The 14,164-nt window shown below is 35.3% G+C and overlaps 1 protein-coding gene across 1 annotated transcript in view; it reads left to right on the forward strand.

Annotated features, from left to right (window-relative positions):
* Positions 1 to 14,164, forward strand: part of ODAD2 (outer dynein arm docking complex subunit 2) — a 79,459-nt gene that overhangs the window by 3,276 nt on the left and 62,019 nt on the right. Inside the window, 6 exon segments of the mRNA XM_051612498.1 lie at positions 262 to 368; positions 725 to 861; positions 1,836 to 1,952; positions 4,508 to 4,760; positions 6,397 to 6,511; positions 6,723 to 6,867. Of these exon segments, the coding sequence (XP_051468458.1) occupies positions 262 to 368; positions 725 to 861; positions 1,836 to 1,952; positions 4,508 to 4,760; positions 6,397 to 6,511; positions 6,723 to 6,867 (874 nt within the window).

A 14,164-nucleotide genomic window follows, 5' to 3' on the forward strand; every position in this document is an offset into this window, starting at 1 on the left:
TCTTCATGGAAGTGTATTAAGTATTACATTGAGCCTGTATCTTAGTTACATAGCTTATACATCTTATTAGCTGTGGAACTAAAATTTCACTAAACTAGCAGATAAAATTAAGAAAAACAATGGGAGATGACCCATTTCTAGATTTTTATTGCTGCTATTAAGACTCAATGTAAAAGAAAAAAAAATGTAATATTATTTTCTATTTCTCTGGATATATCCTTTTTTGATGAAAGCTTTTAGACCATTTTCTATTAATTTCAGACAAGTAAGACTAAATCCAGCTGCTGTAAATGATGAAGTGAATCTTCTCAAGAATTTCTCTGGAGAAGGAGAAGATACAGTACTGGAATCACTGGAATATACATCAGGTTCAGATCTGATTATATCTTACATTTATATGTGCCCTTACTAAAGTACTCGACTTCCGTGTGAAATTTGCTAAATTAATTTCAATAATAAATTTGAAGTGTTCCTACTTTAAAGTTAGAAAGTAACATAACAAGTATTTTCAGAACCTGAAAAGTGCTAAGCACAGTTGCAGTTCTTGGTCTGATTTGAGCCACGGCTAACAGAGCTTCCCATTATTAATTCCTAACAGTATGAATTCTGAAGTGTAAGGTATTGTTTTCAGAATTTGATTTATACACGTTATATTTATCATCAAGCATAACTATTTTAAAATACTTTCAAACTGGATAAAAACACTAACACTAATTGGTTACAGATTACATATTCTCTAATGGATGCCGAGCGCCTCCCTGGAGACAAGTACATGGAGAAATTTGTTATTTAGTCATCAAACCACATGACACTGATCCTTTGTCCATCACTTGCAGCACAGCAGGAGTGTTTTTAAATGGAGTAAGTAACAATAAAGTATACAATGGAGTAATGAGTATTTTTATGTGCTAAAATAAAAACTCAATCAGGTTTAGGATAGTGATGTTGAGGCTGCAAGACCTGCAGAGCTTATTTATTGGTACAGAAGGAGAAGACAGTTATAACCATATTCTAGTTTTCCCCTATGCTTTTGAGTGCTTTTTCTGTAAGTTTTATTCTAGGAGGGTACTCCGTACTCTTTGTTAGCAGTGTTTGTTTAGTCTTTAAAGAGGACCTAACAGTCCTTTATATTGCTCATATTTAAAGGTACTGATGTCTCTCTAGTGCCTCATTGCACTTGATCTGGGGTGAAATGACAAGCAGTTATTTCTCCTTTTGGTGGAAGCTTTTTAGAAATTATTTATCTCTTCTACTTTTCTTTTTGGTTACTTCTTTCCTTATGGATAGGTTTCATTTAGATATAATAATCCCTGGTGTGAATTAAGCAGTAACCAAAGCTCTTACATTCCTTTTGAAGAGGGAATGATGTCCATCAGGCATAACTCCACAAATTGATTTCCTAAGACTTAAAAAATCCAGGGAAATTTTGACTTAGCACATTTTTAATGGATGAAGCTCATAAAGCTTAGGCTGGTCATTATTTTCTGATCCTTTTAGACATCTGCCATTCTGCACTGGAAGCTCGTGTTTACTTGGCTGTTTGCTGTAAGCCATAAATTTCTTTGCAGTGGAACTACACACAGTACAATTAACTGATAATAATCACATGCTGAGTGCTGCAAAAGATCTTAATTATCTTTTGGGATCCATGGGGATGATCCATGCACCTTTACAAAGCATTATTGAAGATTGATGGACTCTACTGAGCATGAGACTTCTGTACCTAACTCATTGCAGTAGAACCTCTGTGCCCTTGAGGACTCTTTTATGATGCAGATTAAATTACCTGTGTAAGGCAATACTATTAATTTTTTTAAACTTATTCTTTTTTTAAGGGTCAGCTAGAGGGTAAAAATGACATTGACTATGAAAGACAAAGTGATGTATATAAAGATATTGTCACATTTCTAAGGGAGAGATCACCTAAATTTGTAGAAAATATGGCTAAACAGGTATGTATTTATTGATACTGGGTCTATATTCTACTTGTTACAAATATACACTGTACATTGTTGAGAATTGCATTATAAACCTGACTGGTCGCTTATGTTCTTTATCAAAGATAAATTTCTGATTAACTGAAGAATTTCGAAGACTCTGAAATGCATTTATTGTTTTTCTTTGGATTTGTTTCAGTTTCTGCTGAATATGTTCCTTTTAAAAATAGCAAGTAATACACTATTTCACGTATCGTTCTATCATAGTTTAAGATGAGGTTTGATTCAACATGCAAGGTCAACTTCTATTTTGCATAAAACGTTCTGCTCGTCTTGGTGTTATTCTTTATGGAGCACTGGAAATGTTAAAGCAGGAAAATATGATACCCTTACAGGAAAGGTCAGCTTTTTATGACAATATTTTTCTGTGATAAAAAGCATTTGAATTTTTATCTTCATTCTTTGTAACCCAAATACAAATAGTAGCCCAACTTTTAAATGAGCACTGCCTGATTTAAATGTCAGAGCAGAGAGTTTAGCATCCAGCTTATCCTCTAAAATGCAAGCATTTTGGTTTTTATTTAGAGCTCTATATTAGCTAGAATCACACAGTGCCACTGCAATTTTAGTTGTTTCAACATTCGTGATAAAATCTCTTTTTTCAGATTTCTAGTGTAGTTGTAACAGCTTATATCGACAGTAATGAATTAATTTTGTAAATTGTGCTGTTTTCAAGTGCAGTAAGTTCCAAAATGTTTTTTATTTATCTCAAAGGCAAGTATTTTTTTAGTATTATATCTATATATTGGTTTACATTTTATAAATGTGACAATATGTTAATGTTTCTGGACATAATTACTAGTTTGATGTATTTCCAAAGTGTTTTGGCTTCATTTGTGTCATGTAAGGTAAAATATGGTAATATATATTTACAATTCTAATCCTAAATGTTAATATAGATTATTGTTCATGTTAATAACAGGAATACCTTTCTTGACTGTTTTTCTGCTCTTATAAAGGTACTGCAGCTATTCAAGAAATGTATACACTTACTAATTAAGAGTAAATAAATAGAATTTATCCTATTTTCCTTCAATTGTTGTATAAATTCCTTATTATTCCCTGACTGTGTAAATAAATTAATGCTGAAGAGTATAAATTACACCATTTTAATGGTTTAGGAATATGTCATACTACCTTGCTGAAGAGCTGGTTTAGTACATTCTGCATTCCAAAACTAGAATTGGAACAAGATAATAAGTAGAGCTGCAGAGGGTTTGTATTTGAGGGAAACTGCTCTCTACTCCGGAACTCTGAAAAGCAGAGAAAAGCTGTATTTCCAAGGTTGCCTACATAAAATAAATTATGACTGGAAATAGTTTTGATTTATTTTCTGAGGAGAGGAGAGCTTCAAAAATGTCATGTACACATATTTTGCAAAATCAATTAATTTTTATAATATCTTCTTGGCCTTGTTTAAGGGCAGTTGCTGTGAATTGCTGTGTTGGCATATAGTGCTGTAGGAAACATACTTTTAAACATTTGCTTAGCTGGTCAAGCTACAGCATCAGTTCCCCTGTGATTTGTCTAGTTTATCATGTGTTAGTCTAGAGCACATTTTCAGAATAAGATAATTAGCATGAATTAGTTTATGGCTAGATGGTAGGGTCAGCAAGCTTGGACCAGCTGATTCACATCAGGGAGGAGTCGAAAACAGACCATACTGTGACAATCTCCTCAAAAGTGCCTTAAATCAGATACATAGAGGAATGTCTTCACCTTTCTGGTAGTGACAGCTGCAATAATAATAATAAATAATGATTGTATGCTGCCTTTCCTGTAAAAATTGAATATGTTCCAGCAGAGAATAAGAGTTGACAAGAGTCCTTTCTGTTCTGGGTATTTTTGATCAGCCGTGGTACTAGACACAGACAGCTGAAGGATTGGTCGGTGCCACTCAGCTCCATTCTTGGATGTGACTTTTAAAAAAATGTTTTGTCCTGAGAGACAGAAGATGAAAAAAATGAAATGGAATGTGTTTATATTAATTCTAAACTATATCAAATTAGATTATTTGGAACTGAAATGTAGCAGTTTATCATAGTCTGTTTTCAGTTTCTTGTTCATTATTTTTTGTGGCAATCTTTTAAAATCCTTTATGCAGGGAAGTAGTTTTTATGTAAATGACACATTGAAAGCAGAGTGTGTGACTTTGCAATTCTAGATTTTAAAATTCATTTGGAATGAGGTTAAAAAAAAAGTGCTTATGTCACAAGTTATTTAAAAGATTAGAAATTGAACAACACCCAGTATTCAAGCCTGTCCAGGAAGTTCCAAATTTAGCTAGTTCCTTTATTTCAAAAACTTAAACTTGCACATGGTAACAGCTACTTTCTAGATTTCCATTCATTCTTTTAAAGGCAATCTGATTTTATGCTTATAATTTAGTTCTACATTTAATACATAAATTTTTAAAGCACAGAATCCTGCACTTGTGCATGTAACTTATTGTAATAATATGCATTATTCATATAGCAATATGACTGACAAATCACATCTTATTTTATTAGGAATATAATTTTTTTAAAGAGCCAACATACGAGAAGAGTTACCAGCATGCGGAGGGAGCTGATGCTGACGAGTCTGGCCAATCCAAGAGCCTTCATGATTTTAAAGAAAATAATGAAAGTGAGAAAGTGAAAAGTTCTGCAGAAAGGAAAACCACTGAAAAGAAGAAGAAATTAGAACCATCTACGAAGTGGAAGAATGTTGGGCTTTCAGCTTCCCACAGATAAGCAGTTATCTTTATAATTGAAATTTCCTGTGGGTCTGTCTAAACTGTGCTTATGATTGAACTGCATGCTGTACGTTTGCATTATTATCTCAAGTTAGCAGCAAGAAAACTAAAATTCCTACATGTTCATTTCTAACAAGACAGTAAGACTACCAAAGAGATTTCTCCATTTTCTTGTGTCATGTAACAACTTTGATGATGTTTTGTCATTTCCACAGCAAGGCAGGGAAATATCTTGCAGCCATGTGCAGTACTAATCCTCCAAGACTGTGATATTGTAATATTTTTTGTTGTAAAATGCCCTTTAAAGCAAGACAGAATAGACAATCTATTCTAAACCCCACTTTTGGAGATCCAGGATGGAAAATCAGCATGACTCTTACTTATACTACCAATTTTTAATTATTTCATGTTATATGAGCCTCTTGTCTAGCTCTGCTTAGCAACAGTCTTTACTAATGAGATTATCTCAAAGTTTGGACACCCAAAAATAGACAATCCATATATTGGACATTGTTGGAATTCTGTTCTGATTTCATGTGTCCTGATTTTGTCTTAATGAAGGAAGAAAAGTATCTGAAGGAAAGGCAGTGTCGTCTCAAGTCCGCCAATTTGACATGCTGCAAGAAACTTTTTATGAGATTTTGGATGTCACCTACTTTTATCAGTTAAAAAAAAGTGATTTTCTAGGAACAAAAGCTTATCTTTTCCCACAGTCATTGTTAGAATCTAGATGTAGTGAAATTGGCTGTAATAATGAGTAGTATTCTTTTTTATTGTTGTTACAGTGATAGTAAGACCAGCCCAGGCGTGAAAAAAAAATTGTTTTCACAACATTGTAAATTAGGGACAAAAAAGCACCAGAGATTGTGCCCAGCTAGGCCTAGGAGTCTTCTTGGAATATGAGGAAAGCAAGATACATTGTATTCAGCATGATCAAAGCTATGGAACATCTCAGTGTGTGGAAGAGCAAGGCAGAATAGTACTCTTTCTGGAAAAAAGGATGACTGGGGGACAATAAGACAGCTATAAAAAGTAGTAACTGGAAATAGTAAAGAGGGAACAGATAGTAATTGTCCATTTTGCTACAAGAGTAAAGGGCATCAAATGAAAATGAGCCAGAGACCAGTTCAGAACAAAGGGAGCAACTTCCTCATGCAACACGTGGCTAAGCTCTCAAATTCTTTGCCACAGGATGGTAGAGGCCACTTGTTTATGTGAGTTCAAGAAGCAATCAGGCACATTCATCAAAGAAAAATCCATTCAAAACTGTAAATGCAGGGATGATCAGAAGTTTCCTAAATCACAATTTGCTAAAGAATCTTCTGGAAGAAACAACTTTTGTGTTCTTCATTGTTATTCTACTGTTATTGGTCATAGTTGGAGATTATAGCCTAGGATAAATGGACTTGTCATCTCTCTGCATGTATTCATTCTTTGTTCTTATATCACATACAGGTCAGGATAGTAAGTTTTTTCTAATATTCCACTATTTTATTAAAGCAAAATTATTCAGCTAAGACACAGGATACTTTCTTTTTGATGAAGTTCATTGTGTAGGTCCATAAGGTTGTATGTACTGACATAACATGTCCAACCACAGCTTTTTGGTTCTACGTCTATATATAATTTCTCTTTTTGTAAATAAACCCAAATCTTTTAGAGTCAAGGCCGCAAGAAAAATTACTGAAAAAGAAGGGAGAATTAGTACTGCGTCTCGTAAAACCAAAACTAAAGCCATTTCTTCTGAACCTGTTGGAATACGACCATCTTCAAAATGGTATGTGTTACTTATATTTTCTTCCTAAATTTTAAAATTATTTTTATTTTCAGTATCAACAGTCATTGTCACCATGGTTAGTATTTGGTAATGTGAATTATATTTTTTCTAATTCTGTTATTACACAGTGTATTCATACCTGTTTATAATGTGCTTGTTCATATTAATTTATAGCTGTTTAAAATGGGTGATTCTGTTTGTTTATTTTTAGTACAACACCAGGCAGGTTTGAAGATGTTGTTGAAAGTTCCTCAGAGACTGAGGAAGATGAAGAACAGCCTGTATATCATCAGGAAGGAAGCTCCGATTTGCCATCAGAATACTGGGGAATTCAGAAACTTGCAAAGTATTTAAAGGTAAGTAAGAAGCCTTAACAAATTTTATTAAAAACACCCCAAGCTACTCTTTAAATTCTACATCTGAGGACACCAGACCAGCTCCTGATGCTTTGCATCTTCCATCTATTTTAGAATAGCCAGGCTATGTAGTATGTTCAAATCCTGGAACTGTGGACTTTCCTATCACACACCCATTTCTCTTGCATTTTTTTATCTGCTATTTTTGGCTTATTTATAACCTTAGATTAAACCATCTGTTCAGTGTTATTTAAAACTTAAGATGGTATCATTTCTTTTATTAATTATTGAGTTTCTGTTTTGCTTTTTGGGTGAAACTTTCCAAGATATTTCTTTATGTGGATAATAACTTTCAAGAGTTTTTATTAAAACTGAATACTTGCCTAAAGTCTTTCATCAACTATGATTAATGCATGACTGAAGTAATTCTAACGTGGTCTTGTGTCTGGATAGATGCTCTTAGTGGACAAAAAAATGTATGATAAACAGGCATCCTCTAAAGCAAAAAAAAAGGTTTTTACACAGACTTGTTGAAAATCTTTTGGAACCTATAAATATAGATGTTTAGAATTCTGAGTATGTCTGAAACACATTAAAAAAACCAACAACCCTCTACTATTCTGGAAAAGTCGAGAACTAATGATGTTTTTCCCTCAGGAGAAATTCCTTTACAAGTTTGTACTGGAATTTATGTACTGTAAGTTACTAATAAAAGTGCTGGTTTATTTGGTTTCTTGAGTACAGCTACAGAGTATACACATCGATTGATAAAATGATGATGCTGGCATTTGGTGCAGCAGGAACACTTGTGAGTATTAAGTAAATCTTTGGCTCCTTGCAGTCCTTCAACCATTGTAGAAGAATGACTCAGTCTTTTAGACAGTTTTCAGTGCATTCACACTGCTTGTTCTCAGTACAGGTGTGTGGGACCTGTGCTAGTGTTTGTAGCCAAAGAGACACAGAAAAGCATGGATAATACAAGTCTCTACAATTTGTGCCTTAGCTTTGCTAGGTTGGACTTACATATTTGTGTCATTGTGGCTATGCTAAAATAACACTTTACCAGTGTAATCTGGTGTAACATTCAGCATGTGACTTGCTCAGCCTATCTGCTAATGCTGAACACGCAATATATACATTTTATACAATACAGTTGTTTCTATTTGCACGTAATTACTGTTCAAGTCATTGTTTTCAAATCTTTCAGTCTACTAATAGCTTGCTTCTGTCTGTTGTGTGGACAACCTCTTTCTATTTTACTGAGAGCTCTGAGAAATATCCATGCTACTTTTTAGTGAAGATCCAAGGTCTTCCAGGAGAGGAGACTGGAAATTCATTACAGTTGACAAACTCATTTCATTGGCCCATCTATGGACCACCCTCTTTACAGACAAGGCTCTTCTCTCCAGGTTCCATAATTCTAAAACTCCCTTTCCTCTCTAGATCCTTCATATAGCCATGTTTAGATTGTACTATTGGACTTGATTCAACACTGAAACATATCTAAACTTGCATGAAACCATTCTGAACATAAAGTGAGCATGACAAACAGGAAAATATATTTTTCATACTGCTTGGTTTTAGAAATTAGTATATTTTGTTCCAATAGTCAACAAGCAAAATTACTTAATGACTTAGAACTATAAAAAGAAAGGGGAGCATTTTTTATCAAATTACAAGTACCTGTTAAGAAGTGTTTACAATACAAAATTCCATAACATGAAGAAGTTTTGTTATGAAAGTTCAAATGTATACTTGTTTAGATATTCATACATACTTGAGTCTCCCAGTAGTTCTCTAAATTAGATATAAATTAAACAACGTACTTGAAGATATACTTAAAATAGTTCTCTGTTGATTCTTAGCTACGTAAAGCAAGAAATCCCTAGTGTCAGATAAAGCTGAAAAGAGATGCCTCAGTGCCATACCACAGACAGTGGTTGAAATGTTTTATTGATGGAGTGCTACTTCAGCTTGCACATGGAATTCATTTTAATTCAAGTATAAATACTGCACTTCTGGCCAGACTTAGAAGATTTTTTGGCATTCTAGTTGTTCATGTAGGCAACTGTTCATGACACATGGAACATAAGAAAAAATAAATTTAAAGCTGGCATATTTAAATATCTACAAGCATATTTATATAGAAGCACAAATTTTGGAGGGTTTGGTGTGTCTTCAAAGGTTGTATACATTGTTTGCACATCTTAAAAATTTAATAACATTCCTTAAATGATAGATGTTTGAGATACCAAGTTACAAAATATAGTAATTTATAGGTTCAACAATTTTTTAAATGTCTATTAAAATAAATGTGAGTCACAATTCAGCAAGACAATTTGCAAACACAAAGCTTCCAGAAAACCTGAAAGTTGCCTGGTTTTTGTACCAATGTTAGATTGTCACGAAAACTTAAAAAGACGGTTGCTTCCTGTATAAAGCAAAGTTGCCAGTTCCTGTGGATTGTGCCTATAGGCTATACCTCTTCATGGAGAGAAAATTCCAGTGCAGGGTAAAATTCCCTTCTGACTTTTTGCCCTTCTCGATTCCCCCTCCTTTCTAAGAAAGAGCAGCCATGTTGGAATTGCTCCACTGGGAAGCAGCTGCTTCTGTGGTCTGGCTCCTTGTCCTTCCTTCCCAGGGCTGTAAAACAGAAGATAGAGCATGTGTGCTCTTGCCATATCTCTCCACCCACTTAAGAGTGGGCAGCAAAGAGATCAGTGAGCTTGGTGATGGCATCTTTTAGGGCTAGAGCAGATAAAATTGGCATGAAGTGCTCTGTTTATGTTTGTAAAAGTGAGATTCACTCAGGAGAGCCTGTTTCAAATTCCACATTATTTATTGAAGTAGTGCTTCTGAAGTATTAGATTTCTAGAGGAAGGACTACATTTTACATACAAAAGAAAATTAGGAATAGGGTGAAGAGGTCACATTTTATAATGATCTTTTTACTAGAAATGGAGAAATTAGGTAGAAATGCAGAATCTTCTTTGCAGCAGAGCTGTAGCTGTTTGCTAGAAAAAAGAAAAAGGAAAAAAAAAAGGTGAGAGCTGGGCACAATACTTTGTGCTGCCTGCTGTTGAGCACTGATTATTGCCAGTTTTAAGATAAAACTGAGATGTTGAAAGGTGAATTGGGGCTGGTGACTGTGCCAGGAATAACTCCAGTCTCCAGATTAAGTCTTCAAGCCCTTAAGCCCTTGAGCTGCTAGGTTTTGGTTCCCTGTAAGGGTGTGATTTAAATGTACACCTATGCTAGGGTGAGCTCTGGATTAATTTCTGCAGGACCATGTCAGTTACAGAATTCTTCCTGCAGTTTCTTACCTCGAAAGTCATTGTACTTCTGGCTATATTTCAAGGGTACACTAGTGAAACTGGTCAAATCTCACACTTCATGTAAAGCATCCACTAATTTAATTTCTGTTTTGAATTACTCCAGTTTGAACAACCTCATTCCCAGAACAGCACTGTGTTTCTTTTCTACTTTGGAATCATAGGTAGACAAACCTGCTGTCTCTCCCCATCTGCTTGCATCTTGTGCCAGGTCCAGGAGCCTGGGAAAGACAATGGTGCTGCATAGGAGCTAGGGAGGATGTGTCCTGGGTATGGCCTTGAACACCAGCTCCCGGGTGCCCGCATGCCTGGGTGCTGTGTAGCAGAGGATGGCTGGGAAGGGAGGAAGTCTGTCATGACTCAGGGAAATCTGATTCCCTAGACAAGGAAAAGGTTTGAAAGAGCTGCAAGATACACTGGGTGTATTCAAGTCTGCACCACAGCTGCATTTTGGCAAGACCTTTGGAAGACTGCTGTGTTATAAGCAACATTTCTGTAGCTGTCAGGAGGCCTTTCTATATTGGCCCTATTTGATATAAAGATGGCAAACAGACCAGGGAGGTAGCAATGTACTACAATATTCCTTCTGGTCTATGCCTCTTCCCTTCTTTCTCTCCAGCTCCCTCTAAAAGGCCTCACTTATTTCTAAGCAATTGGGTCAAGGAAATGAAAGCCTTGAGAGATCAAAGCTGTGGGTCTAGTTCTCACAGTGCCTGTGTTGCAGTGAGCATTGACTCAGCCAGACCTGCTGCCCATGACTTCTGCTTCCCCTTTGCTGTGCAAGTAGAGCTGAGCAAGAAGGATGTAGTGTGGATGCTGCACTGCAGGCAGAGTTTATTTCCTCTTCTCAGGGAGCACAAATTTATCAGTGTGGGAAATGTAACTGTTTGCTAGCAGGAAGAAATAATGGATCCCCAGCCAAGCTGTTTGAACATGAAGGGCACTAGCATTCTTGGGGAAGAAAGGCACAGGTTAGAAATGCAGAAAGTCAAATAGTGAAATGATGCTGGGAGGCTCTGCCAGGAGCTAAGATGCAGGATCTGAAATGAGAGGTTCATGTAGATATTGTTGATAAACAGTGTAACACAATTCTACAGGAAAAGACAGGGAGACATCTAGAGGTTGGAATTTAGAGGCTTGGAGCAAACCAGGGTGCAGGAAATCCAAGTAGGAATGTGGACAGGGAAGGTCCAAACTATTGCAGAAACAGGGAGCCTATTTCAGAGCATTTGAGTACCAAATCTTATATGGCACTTGCCTCTGTGTGTGTGTGTGTGTGAGGGGGTTTGTGGTAGTCATAGATAAAGTCTAAAATATCTGGTGGTTTTGGATATTCCTGAGCCATGTACTGCACAGAGGTCTACAAATTTAAGTTCTGAGGAACTAACTCTATTTCTTTATTCTGCTTCTGTTTTCCCGTGAAGACTTACTGATGGGTAGAACTTTACAGCTGTAATCAGATCCTTAGATTATTAACAAAGAAGTTATTAATTTGATCAGATGCATAACCAATTTAGATATTATTTTGTGTGCAAAATTATCAAAGACATTTATCTGTAATCTTAAAATCTGGCCCTGGGTGTGGCATACATGCAAATACTAGAATCTTATAGAAGGAGAAGTATCTAATCTCTGTGGGAAATATATTGAACATTATATTATTTTTTCCATACTCTGTGGATAAGACTTAACTGTTTTTTCTTTATAATATTATGTTAGCAAGACTTGCATGAGATTATATTTTAGCTACAGAAGTGCATATAAAATAATTTTGTATATAAAATAATTTTGCCACTGTGTAATACATTTTTCCAGGACTGATGAACTTTGCAGATAATTTATCTGACCTTACAAGTAGAATATCTAACAATAAATCTTCTCCCTTATTAAAATGTATGGTGGGGTAATATGAAGGAGGTTATTCAACTGAACTGAAAGATGAAGGTGAAAAATAATATGTTGCTGTCATTGGCTAAGTGGTAGACTTATTTTTCAGAAAATACCAAATGCATGAGACATAATCATGTGCCACCTGCTAGTGTTTCTAGGCACATGTTTGGCCAGCCTGTCAGCCTTCATATCACTCTCTTCTCCACTGTTCATGAGCATATCTTGTTTCTGTCTTCCAGTATTAGTCAAGGTTATTTTTTTAAATTTCAGTAAAGAATGTGATTAGTGGGGAAAAAAAAAAAAAGAAATAAAAATACAGGAAAACTGCATTTTGGAGTTAAGATATGTATTTTTAACAACCTAGCCAGTGCTGATCATGAAATCTTTTATGATAAATTTACTGGGTAGGAAACACTGGCAAGTGGTGGACTCTCAAGTTATTATAATTGGCAACTCTGAAGCACTTGCATAACTCTCTCCTCAAAATACTGTACAAACAATCATTCTTCATCACAAGAGACACGTAAAATTTGTAACAGCCAGTTGATTTTTGACCATTAACAGCAACTCGGATGAATTTCTCTGTAGTGGAAGTTTAATTAATGTTCTGAGGATCACTCATTCCTAGTAATTTCATAGCTGACAAGACAGAAATTTTTTAAAAAGTAAAAAAAAGTAGAATTCAACAAAAAAATAGAGAGAAAAGGTAGTATGTGAAAAAATAAGGGCTGGGGAAAAAAATGTAAAATAACTGATATTTGATTCTCCTCTTTCTGCAGAATTGTATTGTTTTGTAAAAGCAGGTAATTAAATTAATGACCTAGTGTTTTGATGCTATAACTATTGTACCACTAAAATAATTGTAAATTGCCACATTTTTCTCAATCTGACTTAAGACTTTATAATAATTAAGAGGATGGTGATGAAATTGTTGGCTTTCCTAAAGAGTTAGAACATGGTTGTGTCTGAAAGCTACGAAGAGTTTTAAGAAGTGAGAACAGCATTCTTCATTGGTTTTAAGTGTTCCACATTGAATCCAAACTCAATTTAATCACAGCTTACTATACATATAGTTATTTCAGAAGCATGCCTGTGCTTCTGTCATGTCTTCATCTGTATTTGTTTTTCCCATGCTTTCTCCTTGCTCAGATTTTGAAGCTTGTTTTGTTTCTCCAGAGAACATTTGTCTCCGTTCTCAAAAACTATTGATAGAATTTTGTTTTTCCTGCAAAATCTTTTTTGGCTGGTTTCAAATGACACAGTCTTTTCTGTTTGCTTGGTGCTTATGAAGCTTCAACAGCATGCTAGCTCTCCAGGAGTCTATACAGGCACAGGTCCTTCCTAGTTCAACCTCATTAAATTTCCTTCACAGATTCACTTCCATTGGATTCCCATATGAGTTGGATCCATAAAAATAAAATAGCTGTAATAACATTAAGGCTTTTTTTCCTCCTTGTGAGCCAAGTACTAGGCAAAATCAAAATTGCTTCGGTAAGTCTGGCACTGTCACACCAGGTCAGTAGTACATTTGTATAATGGGCAGCATCTTCAAGTCTGCAGTCAAGATTTACAAGGATCAGTGCTAAATTAAGAAATAATAGTGCTGTTTGTGTAGTGATTTTTCTAAAAAAATTAAATCCTAGACTTTTCCTTTCTCATTCTTTTCTCATTTCTTGCTAATTTCTGCATGTTCTTTAAAATGAAATTAAAAATGGTTTCTTTTCCTCAGATAAAGTAGCCAAAGGCAAGGAGGGGGTTGTATTCTTGTTCTAATGCCCAGACATTAAAGGCAGTACCTAGATCAGGATTCATCTCACCTAGCTCTAAATGTAAACAGAGTAGGTGTTTGTAGCTGAGCTGGGCGTTCAAGGCTACCTTTATGATATGGAAATAATAGGCACTTTAAGGATGTGATTCATCTGATATTTTAAGCATCTAATTCAGAGTGAGATGGATCATATTTTCAACTTCATTGTTGACTTCATCTTAACAGGAACATAGGATGGCTGTAGATGACTTGGTCTTAATTATCAGGAATGTAGGATGGGTGTAGATGAGTGAATTTAGACAGATGA

Source organism: Apus apus, chromosome 2 (genome assembly GCF_020740795.1).
Source record: "Apus apus isolate bApuApu2 chromosome 2, bApuApu2.pri.cur, whole genome shotgun sequence".
In the NCBI taxonomy this organism is placed as follows: Eukaryota; Metazoa; Chordata; class Aves; order Apodiformes; family Apodidae; genus Apus; species Apus apus.